General features: G+C 39.0%; 2 protein-coding genes across 3 annotated transcripts in view; one reads left to right on the top strand and one right to left on the bottom strand.

The window, feature by feature from the left end:
• tprb (translocated promoter region b, nuclear basket protein) overlaps positions 1-351 on the top strand; it is a 70,900-nt gene extending 70,549 nt beyond the window's left edge. For both annotated transcript variants that reach the window (XM_060917353.1, XM_060917351.1), the window contains exon 50: positions 125-351. In XM_060917353.1, the coding sequence (XP_060773336.1) occupies positions 125-168 (44 nt within the window). In that variant the 3' untranslated portion in view covers positions 169-351. The remainder of the gene's footprint in view (positions 1-124) is intronic.
• Positions 7-14,202, bottom strand: prg4b (proteoglycan 4b). The gene is made up of 13 exons (XM_060917354.1): positions 14,143-14,202; positions 13,973-14,051; positions 12,483-12,599; positions 11,718-11,840; positions 9,927-9,995; positions 9,427-9,537; positions 8,546-9,319; positions 8,187-8,273; positions 7,304-7,440; positions 7,052-7,205; positions 6,261-6,356; positions 5,772-5,897; positions 7-2,010 (listed from the first exon to the last, which is right to left on the bottom strand). Exons 2-13 carry the CDS (start codon positions 14,037-14,039, stop codon positions 1,889-1,891), a joined length of 1,983 nt encoding a protein of 660 aa, XP_060773337.1. The 5' UTR covers positions 14,040-14,051; positions 14,143-14,202; the 3' UTR covers positions 7-1,888.
• Positions 14,203-18,904: the final 4,702 nt, after the last annotated feature.

The following is an 18,904-nucleotide window of genomic DNA, read 5'->3' as shown; positions in this document are numbered from 1 at the left end:
AAGATGAACATTGGTACAATTTTATTAGAAATAACTGACAATTATTAAAAAGCTTCTAGTATATGTCACACAAACAGTGTGCCTGGAAGATGGTCACAGTGCTTCATCCGGTTTCTTCCTGCAGATGGATCAGGAGTTATGGGAGTGCGGAGGCGCTTTGCCCGATGAATAAAGTGCCAGAGATGTTGCAGTCATTCTAGTTGCTAATATAATACCTGTTTGACAAGCTTATTCCTCTGGAGTTTTGATCATTCTCAAGTTCAGATTGTTTCAGCCATTTGAGTTTCATTTAAGCACCTACAACATTGCTTTATTTTATGTGTATGCAATAAAGAATTTTTGGTACAAAAAGATTCCTTTTTTTTAAAGGCAGCTTTCACACAAGGCACAACATACTGGACAGGAAATTTTGTGCTGGTATGAGCAAAGAAAGAGGCTCACTTGACGCATGCACTGTAACCATAACTACAATCCTGCCAGTTGTATCAGCTACCAGTAGCTAGCTAGCCTAATTTGCTGTCTGGCTTAGATTTATTATCTGCAGTAATTATTCGTTTAACTTGGATGCTGAGGAGCTGCCTTCATTGCAGCTTTGGCAGCAGAAAATCAAGGGAAGAGGAGCTGTGTGCGTGACGACTGTATGCAGCCACAGTTAAAGTGGATTGTCGCACCATATAATGGAGACATGGGACAAGGCAGACCTGGGACAGTTTGTATTATAAATTTAATTTCAACCAATCAGGTTTTACCTTCTGTCAGGAGGTAGATGTTGCTCCTTAGAGTAATCTACTTGCTTTGGAGCCACGTAGCTGGACCACTGCAGTAAGATTTGTGCAGTTCAATAATTTTGTCAACCAAAACTTGTATTTTCTACTTTGCAGTCTAGCTCCATGCTATGGTGTAATGTCTGCTGGTGAATTCAGGATTTGTTTGAAATTTAAGTATGTAGCCTAGAGTTACCATGCATAGTATTATTTATTAAACTTAAATTCTGGGGGAAATAACATTTTAGAGGATTTTTTTTTTTAAGGCCAAATGGGGAGAGTTGGGACAGTTCATGTTACAGGGTTTGTTTTTTCTTGTGGTTTATGAATATAAAATTTTAATAAAAATATAAGTTTAAAAAGTTTTGTTAATGTGGGCATGTACCTGCATGAGGATGAAGCTTATTTCATTCCTTCTTGAGAATGGAACTGTTTTGTCTAGTGAGGTTTAGGGAAACTGACATTTTTCTACAGCTGTACCAGCATTGTGTTTTCATACAGTTCATATGTTACAAGTTTTGATTATAAAAATTAAGCATTTAGGCCTAGGTATTTTATTTTTGTCTCATGTCTCCCCACAAAAAAATGACACAAAGTGAAATCTGAAGGCCAGTATATGTGACAAGCTAAGAAACTGTTATGGTAATAAGGTATAGTATAAATACACTAATGCAATATTAATATGATGCTACCTGCAAAGAATTTCACACAATCTACAAAAGCTGAAAACTTGTCCCAAGTCTCCCTGCTCTCCCTTACCAATAAATGTTCCAAAAATAGTCGTTATTTTGCAGTGTTGGAATATTTTCAATGCAACATGTCATAAATATCTGTATTTACTGGCACAATGGGGGCACATGTGCCTCCAAACCTGTGACCTGATTGGATTTTATAAAGCATTTGAACTTCGGAAGTGTCTCATTTAAGGCCAAAAGAAATGCAGTGCCTTTTAAAAACTTCAGCTTTCCACCTGCTTCCCATATAATTACATGTAAAATGTGTTGGCAGTTGAGGGGGGAAAAACAAAGTGTGAAAGCACCCTCAATGTATAAAAGCTTCACTCAATGTCGCTGTAGGATTGTTAGAGTAGCACACAGTCCTAATCTTAAAGGACTTCGTGTGTTCTACACCTTACTCGTCTCTGGGCATCTGAACCAACTTTTGGCTGATTTTTGCTTTTCTCGTCCAGCCCTAGGAGTGAGAATGACTGGAGTGTCCCCTTCCATCCTCAAACTGTAGTACTTGGCTGGGGGGGGAAAGATAACATTTCTATTAACAGTAATGTATCTGAATGTACCAAGCATGTTCTTATGTAGTGATATGATTGTACAATGCACTGAGGTTATGCCTTGAGCTGCTTCGTCAACCTTTACTACAGTTGTGGTCAGAAGTTTACATACAATGACATGAATGTCATCTTGGATATGAATGTCATGACAATATTTGGGCTTTCAGTAGTTTCTTTGAACTGTTCTTTTTCTGTGGCAGAATATTTTGTACAGCATCTTTAATTAAAAAAAACATTAGAAACTGGTACACAAGTTTTAAATTTCTTTGGGTTTTCTGAAAACAACACAGGGTCAAAATTATATATACAGGGTCAAAAATTTATATATGCTCACTTGGATTATTAATTCAGAGGTGCTGAAACTTCCAAAATGTCTCTTATCTTGCCAAAGTCAATATCTCTTAACTTCCTAAAGAAGTTAAGAGACCTAAAGTGGGTGGCATGGTCGCCTCATAGCAGTAAGGTTCTGGGTTCGAATCCAGCAGCTGGCGAGGGCCTTTCTCTGTGTGGAGTTTGCATGTTCTCCCTGTGTCTGTGTGGGTTTCCTCCGGGTGCTCCGGTTTCAAAGACGTGGTTAGGTTAATACGGGGTGGCCTTGGGCTGAGGTGCCCTTGAGCGAGGCACCTAACTCCCAACTGCTCCCTGGGCGCTGTTAGCATGGCTGCCCACTGCTCTGGGTATGTGCGTGTGCTCATTGCTCGTGTGTGTGTGTGTGTGTTGACTGCTTCAGAGGGGTTAAATGCAGAGAAGAATTTCACAAGCGTGTGACAAAGTTCTTCCTGTTAGTGATCATGATTGACTACAGCTGGTAGCTTCTCTGTGCCTTCATAAAAAGGGTTTGTTTACAGCACTCATTGGATTGACCAACACAGTAAAGTGGGGAAGTCCAAAGAGCTCAGTGCAGATCTGAGAAAGAGGATTGCAGATATACACAACTCCAGAATGTCTCTTGGAGCCATTTATAAACAACTGCAAATTCCAAGATCAGTTCAAACAATTGTATCCAAATTATTGTGAGGTGTAGTAACTTTGCCAAGCCACTTTGCTTCAAGAAAATCCGAACTGTCACCCTCAGCTGAAAGGAAATTGGTTTGGATGGTCAGGAACAACCTAGGAACCACCATGGCACAACCCCGCCATGAACTGAAAGCTGATGGATCACTATCTACAGTTCAGTGAGTTTTACATCACCATGGACTAAGAGGCTGCTATCCAAGAAATAATCCCCTGCTCCAAAATTGACACCTTCAAGCTTAAAGTTTGATACTGACTACACGGACAAAGAAAAAGCCTTCTGGAGGATAGCTGTATGGTCAGCTGAGACAAAGATCGAGTTGTTTGGCCACAATGACCACCATATACAGATGGACACTGTACCAGCTGGTGGTGGTGGCAGGATCATCATGCTCTGGGGCTGTTTTGCTGCCAGTGGGAACTGGTTCATTGCACAAAGTGGATGGAATAATGGAGTACTACCTCAGAATTCTTCAGCATAAACCATCAGAAACTTTAACGGGACTTGGGAGTTACAACAGGACAATGAACCCAAAAATGCATCAGAGCTGGTTGTGGAGGATAAAGCAGGCTAACATTAAGCTTCAAACAACCCTGACTTCAACCCTATTGAAACTATATGGACTGTGTGCTTATAAGTCGAGTCTATGCCAAGAAAAAAAAAAAATTTAATTGAACTCTACCACTTCTACCATGAAGAGTCATGAAATATCCAACTAGAATTTTGCCAGAAGCTTGTTCATGGTAAACAAAAATGTTTGGTCAAGGTAAATCTTACGAAGAGACATTTTACCCAAATATTAGAGGTGCTGTATGTATAATTTTGACATGGTGTTGATTTCAGAAAACCAAAGAAAATTAAAACTTGTGCACCAAATTCTAGGTGTTTTTTAAAGATGCATGCTGTACATTCTGCCACAGAAAAACAGTTCAAAAAAGTTACCGAAAGCCCAAATATTGCCATGACCTTCATATCCAAGATGATTTTCATGTCACTGTATGTAAACTTCTGCCCACTACTGTACCTTAAAATAAAACTCTATATGATTACCATATAGAATAGGTTTCGTTTAAAACACATTTGTAGTGATTCAACACTTCTTGGGAGGAGCTAAAGTGTGACCATGTCATGTTTTGTTAATGACAGCATGACCAGAGAGTATAATCATCTGCCATGACCTCAGGCCTCTAACTGGTGCCTAGTTGATGAGGTTTAAAGAAGCTGCCAACTTTCCTACCCCACCCAGCCAGACATGATTTCAAACAAGGTTTGGAACAACCAAGGCTGTATCCCAAGACCTTTTGTATTTTCTTGCAGAAGAGCACATGGATAGAGCCCTTTTTCTCCAGCCCCATTTCCAAAAAAGTTGGGATGCTGTGTAAAACTTAAATAAAAATGGAATGTCATGATTTGCAAATCACTGAAATCCCATATTTCACTGAAAATAGTACAAAGATAAAATATCAAATGCTGAAACTGAGAAAATGTATTGTTTGAAAAATATCTGCCCATTTAGAATTTTATGTCAGTCACACATTTCAAGGACTTTGGGACAGGGGAATGTTTACCATGATATTGCATCATCTCTGTTTGCAACATCACTCTGTAAACATTTGGGAACTGAGATCAGTTGGTGTAATTTTTAAAGTGAAATGTTGTTCCATTCTTGCTTGATAGACAATTTCTGTTGCTCAGTGGTTTGAGGTCTCCTTTGTTGTATTTTTCATTTCATAATGCACTAAATGTTTTAAATGGGAGACAGGCCTGCTTGCAGTCCAGACCTGTTTCGCACCTAGACTCTTACCATGCAGTTGCCCTGCAGTTGGAATATGTGCAGAATGTGGTTTGGCATTGTCTTGCTGAAATAAGCAAGGCCTTCCCTGAGCAAGATGTCATCTGGATGGTAGCATGTTGCTCCAAAACCTGTATATATCATTCAGCATTAATGGTGCCTTCCAAGATGTGCAAGCTACCCATGTCATGTGCACTAATACTCCCCCATACCATCACAGATGCAGGCTTTTGAACTGCACTTTGATAGCAAGCTGGATGGTCCTTCTTAGCCCTTAGGATGCGGTGTCCATGATCTCCACAAAAAAATTCAGATTTCGATTTGTCAGACCACAGCACAGTTTTCCACTTCGCTTCATCCAATGTTAGTTTTCAGCCTTGTCGCTTACATACAGAGATTTCGCCAGATTATCTGAATCTGTTAATGATATGTACCACAGATGATGTGATCCACAAATTCTTTGCAATTTTACATTCAGGGACATTATTCTTAAATTGTTGCACTGTTTATCCATGCAGTCTTTCATAGAGCAGTGAACCCCTCCCCATCTTTATTTCTGAGAGGCTCAGCCTCTCTGGGATGTTCTTTTTTTAACCTAATCATGTTAATGACCTGTTGACAGTTAATCTTTTTTTTTTGGTCAAGATTACACAACTTTTCAAATCTTTTGTTGCCCTTGTCCCAAGTTTTTTTGAAATGTGTTGCTGGTGCTAAATTCAAAATAAGCATACATTTTTCAAAAAAAATTCTATTTCAACATTTGACATGTCTTGGATTTGCAAATCATTTGCATTGTTTTTGTTTTACACACCGTCCCAACTTTTTTTTTTGGAAAGTTGTACAAATGGTGTTCATTTTCTTCACATCCTGAATTGTGGGTAAACTTTGGAACCAAATTGTAAATGTACTTACTTGGGGAGAATGCATAGTATTTGTATCCGTCCCCTCCTGGAACGCGTATTGACACAGCTGATGTCACTGTTGACGGAAAGCCTACCCAAGTCTTGTTAACGACGATCTGTTGACCAAGTGGAGGGACTAAATGAAAGGGAGAGAATCAAAGTTTTGTATGCTGTGGCATCATTCAGCTTGTATATATTGTTCAGGCAAACGTTCAAGGTTTGAGTCATCCCTCCCATCAGTGTGTGAGGTCAACTGGCACTTTCTGGAATAATGTTCAGAAAGTTCCTGGAGAAAGGGATTACGTCACTGGCGAGCCATGGCGTCTATTCATGCTCTTATCTCTGTGTTGTGTTTACAGCAGGGTTTATCTACACACAAACTTTACCCACTCTCTCTTTCAGTTATGACTGTTCACTCCTTTCATTCTTATAACCCCCACTCCAACCAACTGAAATGAAATTGTGCTAAGAAAACCATTTCCTTCCATAAGGTTGTTACCTGCTTCCTTTCTGAATCTCTTCTTTATTATGACTGCAGCTGACTTGCTGCCACAGTCAGGTGTGTTGAGGTAAGTGTATCTCTGAGCCAGTCCACCTACAGACAATGCAAGTGTAAGAAGTTTGGAAAGCCACATACTATAATTTTCTGCAAAATACATCAGCTTTATAAAGAAAATCTTACCAGAGCCTAAAATTATTTCAAAAGTAAACTTTCTTGAGATGAATAAAATGTGTAAAATTACACATTTTGCATAGGAACTTAACATGTTAACAGTATGCTGTGGTTATCACTTTAAAAATACTTTTTTTTTTCTCTCTGCAGATGAGCCAATCAACTAACAAATCTGGAATGATTGTCAGTTGTGTAGGTGTTTTGAACTCTCTGATATTAAATGACAACCCCTGGAAGCCCTGCCCCATTCCCCCATCTTGCATTTGTAGTCTCCCTGTCGGGCTTTGAGTTGAATTGAAATAAAATGTATTTGGTCACAAAAAATAGATATTAAAATTTGGTCACAGAAAGTTTGAAAAAAGATGAAATTGGGCCACAAAAGAGTAACAAAATTGTTAAAACCATTTCATGATTTAAAACCTTAATTTCTTTTTTTCCCTTTTGCCTGTCAACACAGACATATTAAAAAAAAGTTTAGGCAGTAGACAAACCTGAAAAATGTACTTATTAGTCATCTATGGGATTTGTAAATCTGTTATAGTTATAAATATTCTTAATACTGGGAGAAGTTCAGCACAACACTGATGGAATTAAAAGCAAGATCACACTGTTTCAACCTCTTTTAAAGAATAACACGGACTCCCTCCTGCTTCTGTACTGGGGCATAGATAAAGCTGCAACAATGTGACCCCCAAGTCCAAAGCCCTCACTGAGGGGTCTAGGGAAGTTGGCATCCATAACGCCATTTTCAAACCTCCAGTATTTATCCCCCTGTGGAACACATACAATGCACATACAACAAATCTTGAAATTACTTGTATATGATTTTACATTAGTATTAGCACTTTAACAGTTATTGGTAACAGTACCTTGAAGATGTAGGTCTTGCCCTGACAGTTACAGCGTGTGAAGACAGTATCAATAGGAGAAGGGATTCCCCAAGTGTCTGTGATTAAATGAGCAGGCCCAGCCTTTCGTCTGGAGTCCAGCATCCAAAAGTAGTGGCCTAGTATACAATATTGTGGGAGAAGCATATATGGTACTTCAGCAGTCACAATTTGCTGCAAGTATGTTATTTTTGTGAATAAAACATGTTTTCCCTTTGAATGAACTCAAACTGTCCATTACTGCTCTGGGTATGTGTGTGCGCTCATTGCTCATGTGTGCGCGCGCATGTGTGTGTTCACTGCTTCAGATGGGTTAAATGCAGAGAGGAATTTCACAAGTGTGTGATGAATAAAGTTGTGCTTTTCTTTCTTTCTTAAAAGTAGAGTGACTAAATACTTTCATCCTGGTCATGGTCACTGTGATGCTTATCCCAGGGAAAACTGGGCTCAAGGTAAAAGAATACACCCCATATGGGATGCCAGTCCATTGCAGGCCGCAATGCACATATACAATTAATCACCCGAGTGCCAGTAGAGCATTGAATGACATGTTTCTGAGAGGTGGGGAAGAAACCAGGCCACTGAGGAAACCCATGCAGACATGGGGAGTAACTTGAACTCGGGGAGTAACTTGAACTCAGGATCTAACCAGGAACCTTGGAGCTGTGAGGCAGCAGTAATACCCACTGCGCCATTGTGCTTAATGCTGTATGCCAACCATAAATTTTAGCCATTGTTTTTAAAACTGGGTTAGAGAAAAAACTGTTTATGACTCAGTTTCAGAAAGGGCTAAAGATCTGAGTTATGCCATTTGCACATAATGTTCTAAGAAAATTCAAAACTTTGCTGGAAATAAAGTCCTGACCTCGAAAAACCACAATGGTACCATTCCTAAGCATAGTCAAGCCATTAACTGGAAGACCACTGCAGAGATTTGTGTCACTGTTGGCATCTGTGAAAAAGAAAGCAAATGTGAAGACCAATATGATATATACACCACAGTTAGTTGTTTTTGTATTTGAAGTGTGTGGATGCTCTTATTTTTAATGGCATGCCATGTTCCTCAGAAAGAGCTTCTTATACTTTTTTCATTTTAAATATTACAGGCATTTGAAAAATGTACACATGGCAATGTACAGCATGCATGTGGTTCTTAATAAATGAAGGCGTCATTGTTAGCACAGTATATATTAAGTAAAAGTAAAGTAAATGTGGTATCCTTACCTGCCTGATAATCCTGAAGGTCCTGTAGATTGTTGTTAGCATCCTTTGGTTTAGTGGGTTTTTCTTGCGCTTTCGTTGGAGAAAGGCTAACTACAGCAGAAGCATGGGTGCTTTCTATTAAGGCAGGGTAAGTTGGAGAATCTGTTGAGACTATTTTCTGGATTTCCAGTCTTTCCAAGGTTGTGTTTTCACTGGGTTCCAACTGAGCCTCAGTCTGCTTATCAAGGTTTACCTCTGGGTCCTGTCTGTCTTCAGATTGGAAAGGGTTAGAAGGCTTAAGGTCTAGATTATTAGCCTGAGCAGTGGCTGAAGGTGTGGATTTGGGTTCTGAGGTGCTCTGAGAGTTTGTTGTAGTACTTTGGTCAGATGTTGGTGTGGAATTTATTCTAGTTGAAGCCATTTCAGGAGGAACAGTGGGAACTGAGGCATTGTGAGAAAGTTCCTCCAGTTCAATGACAGACTGAGGATTTTTAGCAGTTGATTTAGAAGCAGCTATTTCAGGATTATCATATGCATCAGTGCTTTTGGGCTCTGTGATAAGTGGAGTGGTTGTTGTGGTTGTTTTTGTATTCAGATCAGTCTTTTCAGATGCAGGCATGATGTCTGTTGGGCTTGCGGTATTTGGATACTCTTCTGAAGGCTGTTGGGTGACGGCCAGCCTAGGTGGAGCTGTAGGAAAATTAGGAGCTGAATTGTTAAGAGAAAGCTGCTCAGGTTCATAGATATCCTGACGTTTTTCAGGATCCTTTTCAGGCACAGGAGAACCAGTTATACCTAAAAGGAACAGCATTGTAGAGTTAAATTAACGGGAAGAAATGTACTGATAAGGAAACTGTATTTCATTTTACTTTAAAGCTTTGAAGACATATTCATGGCCTCACTTGGCACTGTTACAAAATCAAGCAGGTCAGTGAGAGGTGCCACTTGGTTTTCAACTGGGTCCAAAAGCTCATCAGTATCATAGGGTGAGGGCTTGCTACCACTCACAGCATCTAGAGGGGAGGAGTGCAGGAAACATGACAGGCCAATGAGCATAATAAATATTCTTGATCTACTATTAATAGATCATCAGCCATACTTACAGGAAAAAGGAAAGCAAAACATTTAAAGGAAATGTCAACAAAACATAATAGGCACCCAGTGATCATAGCAAGTTGCATGTTTTATTTGATGGGTACTAGCTTTTTGCATTGGTAGCAATTTAAACATTTTATTTTCATTCAAGTGGCTCAACTTCTCACTTTATTTTTGGGAAAAGTGAAAAAAAATCACATAAAATTCTTTTTATAGTCAGCTGGGATAGGCTCCAGCTTGCCTGCGACCCTGTAGAACAGGATAAAGCGGCTAGAGATAATGAGATGAGAAGATAACTAAACATTACCTTCAGTCGTCATGTCGTCCAGAGGAGTTGTCACCTCAAGCTCACTATATTCTTCTTCCAATGACGAATCTATCATTCATTCATATAGGAAACCAATATTACAAGTACAACATTGTTGCACGATTGTTTGACTTGTGTCTACAGTCATGGTACCTGTAGCTCTGTTACTCTGAGTTTTTAAAGCAGTGGCTGGCAGTTATACATGCACCAACAAATTTACAATCAATACTCAAAGCAATCAACAAAGCATGGCTTTAAACTACAGTGATTCGGTCTGCATGCACACTGTCCATAGTACACGTTCCTAATCCTGTCCTTGGAAACACAGCATTTTCAGTCAATTTCAGCTCCCTACACATTTGAACCAAGTTTCACCAAGTTTATACTAATTATTAGGCTTTATTGTTCTCATCTCATCTCATTATCTCTAGCCGCTTTATCCTGTTCTACAGGGTCGCAGGCAAGCTGGAGCCTATCCCAGCTGACTACGGGTGAAAGGCGGGGTACATCCTGGACAAGTCGCCAGGTCATCACAGGGCTGACACATAGACACAGACAACCATTCACACTCACATTCACACCTACGGTTAATTTAGAGTCACCAGTTAACCTAACCTGCATGTCTTTGGACTGTGGGGGAAACCGGAGCACCCGGAGGAAACCCACACAGACACAGGGAGAACATGCAAACTCCGCACAGAAAGGCCCTTGCCGGCCACGGGGCTCGAACCCGGACCTTCTTGCTGTGAGGCGACAGCGCTAACCACTGTACCACTGTGCCGCCCTGGCTTTATTGTTATTATATGTAATAATTAGAAAACCTATAAAACATGCTATATGGGATCAAGTATACATTAGATTGTAAAGACAAAGAATTATGTTAACTCATCAAGGTAGTTAATTATTGGTTCTCACTTGAAATAAATAACAGTATATATAAGAGTCTACTCATTTTACAGTGAGATACAAATTCATGGTATATTCAGTGAGTAACCAATTGAATTGTTATTGCTTAAATGATAAGTAATATGCTTTCTGGTTTGAATACAGGCCACTGCTCAGCCATGCATAATAACACTTTATAATACACAGTTTAAACACTAGTGACTTTTTTTTTAATACCGAGTTATATGCCTTCTAGCATTTTGTAAAATTTTAAAATGGGCTATGTTCCAATAAGAACACAAAGCTGAATTTCAGAATTTGGGACAGAGCTGCTGAGTGCCTGAGTTGGTTTTAGATACACTCAATTAGGAAAGTCTGGGAGGAAACAGCAGTGAGTTACTTGTGTGCACAGTAATAATAAATATAGTCAAATACAGCATTTATTCAAGCAGTTAGTATGCATTAGACCTGTACAAAATAAACAGTGCCTTCCAGATTTATTGGCACTCCATAAAAATAAGCAAATTATCCACTCATTAAAACTACTTACAAAATAATAGTATTCTCTCTCAAAATGTGTTATACTGTATACTGACACACCTAAACAATATTTTAAATAAATGGAAACAAATGGTCATTCGTGAAAAACTTTTTTCCCCTGCCATCAGGTTTAGATATGGCTATAGATGATGAGCCAAACATACTTCCAAGTCAACATAGAACCTGTAGTCTGGATCAAAGAAGGAAGTTAAAAAAAATTGTGTTTGGGGAAAAAAACTATACAATAGTGCTTGTGCTCAAACTATTGGTTTCTTTTGGTATATTAATTTTTGCAATAATTCTGAAAGACACTGTATCCTGCACTTCTAGAACTAAAGTTTGAGAAGAAGCTGCTGTTGCAATTACCTTCGATGTTACATTGGGTCTCATAGTCTGGACAGCACTGGTTGTATTTAATACACTCAATATCACAGTGACACTGTTTCCCTCTCTTAAAACGCTCACCACATCGGCCTGTACAGGAGTCTCCTATAGCGCAAAATAGAAAGTCTTTTTTATCAGTCAGGTTTGACATTAAAGTTTCAATCAGGCATTTGTGTTTTCATTGAACTTGTGAAGTGACATTTTCTTTGATCCTTACAGTGTTTTCTTCTTCTTCAGTCCAATTCCAGCAATGTGATTATTTACCAAAGAATTTTTACTGACTTCATTTGTTCATTTGTTTTTATTTGTGTGTGATGATTGATTACATTGCTCCTGATTAGTTTACACATAGGGTTAGACAGTAATGATATAATAATAATAAGTTAAATTTCTATAGCACCTTTCACTATCCCAAGGTCCCAAGGTTTTTTTTACAGGAAAAAAAACTAAGCAGTAAGAGAGGAAGAGAAATGTTCATGAAAGAGATGTCTCCAATTGAGATTTGAAAGCAGAGAAAGAAGAGCAGTCATGGAGAGATTGAGCAAGAGAATTCCAGAGTTTGGGGGCAGTGACACTGAAGGACCTGCCCTGGAAACTCTGGTGCATGGGACATAGGAATATGTATGTGGGATTTCAGTTTAATGATTAATATTATGCATTACCAGTATAATCATATCATAACTGTCCATTTTAAAACAACGTAGCCCATAGCAATACCTCTACCAGTAGAGAGCAGAGGACACTTACCTGAAGTGCAAACAGATTCATAGTTTTTGCAGCACTCTCTGTGTGAGAGGCACTCGTAGTCGCACTGACACTCGTTGCCTCGGAAATAAGCTTCTCCACATCGACCTCTGCAGCTTTCTGCAAAATCACATAAAGTAACATGAGAGGACATACTCACCTGCATCAATGCAATGCCATACTATCACAGCTTTGCAGTGACATGATCTTGGCCATTATGGATTTTTTAGTGTTTTTGTATATAGTTTGTAACCTGTAACTCATTTATAGTTAAAATAATACAGGTTCATTTTTCCTGATGTTAAAAGTCATTATGTAGCAGTGAAAAGTTCAAAACAACATTGAATGATGAGGATCCCATTTTATCATGTACACTGTTCATAAAGTTGCATTTTGTTGGTATATGATGACTCACTTTAGTATCTTTTGCTATGCGTAATTTATCAGCCCTCTTCTATCCTGTCCATCAGTGGATAGGCACCACCATAGATAGACAGGACCATCACTTCTCAGATTATTATTATTATTATTATTATAGCGGCGGCACGGTGGTGTAGTGGTTAGCGCTGTCGCCTCACAGCAAGAAGGTCCTGGGTTCGAGCCCCGGGGCCAGCGAGGGCCTTTCTGTGTGGAGTTTGCATGTTCTCCCCGTGTCCGCGTGGGTTTCCACCGGGTGCTCCGGTTTCCCCCACAGTCCAAAGACATGCAGGTTAGGTTAACTGGTGACTCTAAATTGACCGTAGGTGTGAATGTGAGTGTGAATGGTTGTCTGTGTCTATGTGTCAGCCCTGTGATGACCTGGCGACTTGTCCAGGGTATACCCCGCCTTTCGCCCGTAGTCAGCTGGGATAGGCTCCAGCTTGCCTGCGACCCTGTAGAAGGATAAAGCGGCTAGAGATAATGAGATGAGATTATAATAGCACTGCTTGACTGGTCCCACCATCTCTCGTGGTACAAGAAAAACATGAATCAAGGCTCTTCTCTGTTCTGGTGTCCAAGTGGTAGAATGAACTTCCACTGGATGAGCCCCGACTATACTAACCTCCTCAAGAGTGTTTTCAGACTGATAATACTCTTAGACCTTGACCTACTGAACCTGAAGAAGGATGTATTGTTTTTTTAATAGAGCACTTTTGTAAGTTGCTCTGGAGAAGGACGTCTACTAAGTTTCATGAATCTGAAATGTTAGTGTATTTGTGTAGTGCTAGTATGACAGCATGGCAGAGATTACGCAACCTCAGTGTCACTGCTGGGTTGAGAAATAGTCCACCAGCCAACAGCATCCAGTGATTGGAAACTTACCCTCAGTAACAATTGACACAAACTATGCATGGAAAAATTAAATATAGTATCTAACTTCAAGATGATGCAAGAAGTAGCTACAGAAGCTTGAATCAACCCATTTCTGAGCAGTACACTTTGCAGGTTATACATTTCATGCATCTGCATCTGACTGTCATACAATTTCATCAAACAATTTTTAACATACTCACTCTGGGTTGAGGAGCATGTGAACAGGACACACACTGAGAGCAGGAGGAGAGACACAGAGCTGTTCATCTTGACAGGAACCTGATTGGATTCATGAAGATGGTAAGTCCTTTCCTAAATGTGCAGAACAGCTCAACAAATTAAAAATCATAGCAAAGTATTTGTGCCTTACCTGGAACACGAGCTCATGTGTGAGCTGTCAGTGTCTGTGAGGATGTCTGTGTGTGTATGTGAAAGAGTGTGTGAAGTTGCTCTGATTTTATAGACGCTAGAAGCGGAGGTGTTGACGTCATGGGCCGGTCTCATCCAGTCTCTTTGATCAAAACTGTGAGATTTGTAAGCATCTGGCGGTGAGGGGAGAACACCCTGTCTGAGTAAAGGCCAGAGTGCAGTTTAAAAAAACCAAACAGTTATTTACAAAAAGAGCGATGAAGGTACTTTTCTCTAACCATTAAAGACAAAATGTTCTGACTTAACCTGGAGCTTCCCATGGGTTTTTTGTTTGTTTGTTTGTTTTCTGGATTTTACAATACATGAGGGGAAATGTACAGTACATTAAATCCATGTTCAAACAGCCATGCAGTGCTTATTTACGCTATTCAATATTAAAGTTCTATACAAATAAAATCTTTGCAGACTTCATACAGTTTTTACTGTTGTGTGATTTTATACTTGATATCAGAAATATACTGTATGTTAGAAAATTCTGAGAATGTGCTTTTTCCTCTGAGGACACAATGTACCATCATGGAATCACACTTCAAAAAAATATTAGGTGTCTATCTAAGTATTGCATGTGTATGCAACATAGTTAGACTGATCTGAAGGCTTTTGTATGGAAGCATATTGCTACCACACCAGGAAAAAAGAAAAAAATCAGCATCATGTAATAACGTGAAAAATTTATTGTTATAGCAATATATTTTTCACATTATAAAAAAATATATTTTCATGTTATTACATGAAATGTTTCACATTATAATGTGATAACTTGTTTTCATGTGATAACATGATCATTTATATTGTTAAAACACAAAACTTTTCACATTATAACACGGTAACTTTAAACTCATGTTTGAATCTATGGTTTGAATAGGGTGTATGGAAAATAAACTGGGTAATATGGCTCATTTACATGAATACAAGCTCTATTTCACGCTTGGGTTGAGACATGGCGAGATTCTACTGTTACTGAACATGGTGGATGACACTGTTATAAGTATGTGCGCTCTAAGAAGGATTTTAAAATACATGGGGCTGTCCAGAAGGACAGGGATCCCAGACGTCCGCTATTTAGCGGAATTCCGCTATTTTTCTAGCTAAAGTGGTGGTGTTTTTTTTTTTTTTTTTTAAATCTCTTGTATATCCGTTAAAAATATGTTTGTTTAAGTAAAATGACCAGCAGAATATGTTCTGATTCGGTTTGCTTGTTTAGCGATGTTTTTGTCAGCTTTGTTTGTTCTCGTTGACATTCGGGAACACTCGGAAGTTAAATTGATGTAAATACCGCGAGACTGTACGCGATAGGACGAGAAAACAATATGGCTGCGCCCATTTGCTAGAAAATGTTTTAACTCTGTTCGTGCTTTTGTTTCTAATGCGTTGAACTTAATTCAATATGCAGGGCTGTGAAATTTCCTCGGATTCTGTCGCGAAAAATATCATCTTCACAAAACGTCTATTTTTGCATTAAAAATCATTGGGGGGGTCTAGTCGGTTTTAATCACCTTGCACGAGACCGGCGGCTCAATACAGCCGGACTAGCGGAGTTTTATGCCAGCTGAGCGTGGAACACGTGGCCGTTGCCAGATTGGGCAGTTTCAAGTGCATTTTGGTGGGTTTTGAACATATTTTGGGCTGGAAAACGTCAGCAGTATCTGGCAACACGGACAGAGCTAAAAATAGCTATTGCGTGACCTGGCACCGCGTACGTGAATTTTGTACTTACAGGGTGCAAGATCAGACATAGTTAAGATGCCATCAAAAAGGAAAGCTAAGGAGGTGTTTGAGAGAGATGCAAAGAGGGCTAGAAAAGAACACACAGACAGACTGAAGGAAAAGATGAAAAAGAACAAGTTTGCAAAACTGAAAGAGATGGTGTTAAAGAAAAGAAAATTAAAAGACTTTCATTAGATGCTGTTTGACAGACTATGAACATTTTGTAAATAGCTTTAATAGAGGAATGCAAATACTATAGAACTAATAGCCTTACTGAAAGATGAATTGAAAGAAATAGCTGGGAGTGATGCAAAGAGGAATAGAAGGAGCCAGAAGTAAAAGAAAAGATGTAAATAATATATTAGATAAGAAACATTAGTTTTTTTAAACTTTTGCTCTGTAGACAAGAGACATTGTGACAGATTCTTGGAAAAAGCCAGGACATAATACAAGAATTAAGTGTAATTTGGAAGACAACCGGTATCTCTCACTTAAATATTGAGCATGATTTTTCACAAAGTCATTTTGAAAGGCCTATCAAAGTTTTCTTTTATTAACATTTCTTTAAATTGTTATTTACACATTTTTTTACTTTTATTTTGATTAAGAGATAAAATACATAGGCACTTATTAGATATTTCAAGGTATTTTACATGGATCTTTCATTTTAAAAGAGAAAACTGTTGATAGGTATTTTATATGGCAAAATGAAGACCAAGACTAGTCAAATATTTACTTGTTGAGATAAATTTTTTACTTGCAGGAAATGCTCAGAATACACCATATAACACCTAAAATGGCTTGGTGTCTGGGGCCCTGTGGGCCCCAGACCCCCGGCTTATGACCCCCCCTTTTCCTCGGATTTCTTATTTACAATTTCACAGCCCTGAATATGTCGTGGAAAAAAGATATCGTCCATAAAAGAGATAGCGGAACAGTGTCCGGGTTAGAAGAAGTATATTCTTCAAAGCTACATTTTCATCTAATTTTTATAAATAACAATTTTTTTTGCCACTTATGTCATTGATTACAAAATATGGCATCAAATAGATACACATTATTGTTAAATTCTGTTGCTTTTCTATGTTAAATCTATGTAAAAAATGTGTTCTATAGCATCTTTAAATGTTAAAATCTCAACAGCTTCAGGGGGCTTGCAGCCCCCTTGACCCCTGCTGATAGTTTCTTACATTCCTCTATTTTTTTCAATTACTGCTGGGATCCCTGAGAAGGAAGAAGTCCAACCCACTGGAGGTAGATTATAACCATGGAGCCGTCGATGCCCCTCCAGCTGATCAATGAGAAATGATGCTACCACCAGCGGGTTATAAATGATCACATTATAACATGAAATGTTTCACATAATAACATGAAAATATATTGTTATAACAATAAACTTTTCACGTTATTACGTGATACTGATTTTTTTCTTTTTTTTCTGGTGTGGTAGCAATATACTTCCATACTTTTGCATTATAGCCATGAATTAATGATTTTTAATGATATACATTCATTTACATATTATATTAGTGTAATACATTATACATACATTAGACAAGTATGCACTAGCCCTGTGATGACCTGGCGACTTGTCCAGGGTGTACCCCGCCTTTCGCCCGTAGTCAGCTGGGATAGGCTCCAGCTTGCCTGCGACCCTGTAGAAGGATAAAGCGGCTAGAGATAATGAGATGAGATGAGAAGTATGCACTAAAGAACTCTTTCTTTCCCACCACCATCAGACTCCTGAACAGCTGACAGGAGTCTATAACCATGGACTACCTCCCTGTAAACTGTCCTTGACTGTTTACATTTGCTTACATTTGTTTGCACATTACTGCCCTTTTTGCTGCTTTTCCATGACTGTTTACATCAGGTTACATTGTTTGCACATTACTGCCCTTTTTGCTGCTTTTCCATGACTGTTTACATCAGGTTACATTGTTTGCACATTACTGCCCTTTTTGCTCCTACGTCCGATCATTGCCTTATTTTTGTATTACACTACCTATTTTGCACTACATTTACCTTTATTTTGTACTATACTGGGTGTTTTATTATTATTATTATTATTATTATTATTATTATTCATCTCATCTCATTATCTCTAGCCACTTTATCCTTCTACAGGGTCGCAGGCAAGCTGGAGCCTATCCCAGCTGACTACAGGCGAAAGGTGGGGTACACCCTAGACAAGTCGCCAGGTCATCACAGGGCTGACACATAGACACAGACAACCATTCACACTCACACCTACGGTCAATTTAGAGTCACCAGTTAACCTAACCTGCATGTCTTTGGACTGTGGGGGAAACCGGAGCACCCGGAGGAAACCCACGCGGACACGGGGAGAACATGCAAACTCCGCACAGAAAGGCCCTCGCCGGCCCCGGGGCTCGAACCCAGGACCTTCTTGCTGTGAGGCGACAGCGCTAACCACTACACCACCGTGCCGCCCCATTATTATTATTATTATTATTATTTTGCACTATATTGCCTTTACTTTGTATTATTTCTTCCGCCTACTTATTTATTTGTAATTGGCATTCATGGTGGACAGCAAACTAAGAATTTCATTGTTCAAGAGGACATGTCCTTCCTGTGCATATGACAGTAAACACTTTGAATTTGAACTATTCCCTTATGTATGAAATAAATCTCTTTTGTTCCACTGAACAAAGATGCATAAAGCAGAGGGAGTAGTACAGGTAACAGTGAGGATGAGATGGCCTTTTGTGATGAGGAAGATGATAAGCACATGGAGAAAGTGAGAGTGAGGATGATGATGGTGGAAGATAAGGAGGTAGAGTGGCAGTCATGATTCAAACAGAATGATTAAACAATGCATTTGTAATACATTTCACTCTGTATGTATTTAATCTTGCTCCTAGTGCTAGTTTAAGTTACTGATTATGCAGATTGAAGGTTTTTCTTCCACTTTTTCCACAAACATCCATTGTTTCAGTATTTCACCTTATGGTACATTGTTGCCTTAAGGC

This window comes from Neoarius graeffei, chromosome 3, assembly GCF_027579695.1.
Source record: "Neoarius graeffei isolate fNeoGra1 chromosome 3, fNeoGra1.pri, whole genome shotgun sequence".
NCBI lineage: Eukaryota > Metazoa > Chordata > Actinopteri > Siluriformes > Ariidae > Neoarius > Neoarius graeffei.
This window is presented reverse-complemented; position numbering and strand designations above follow the sequence as displayed.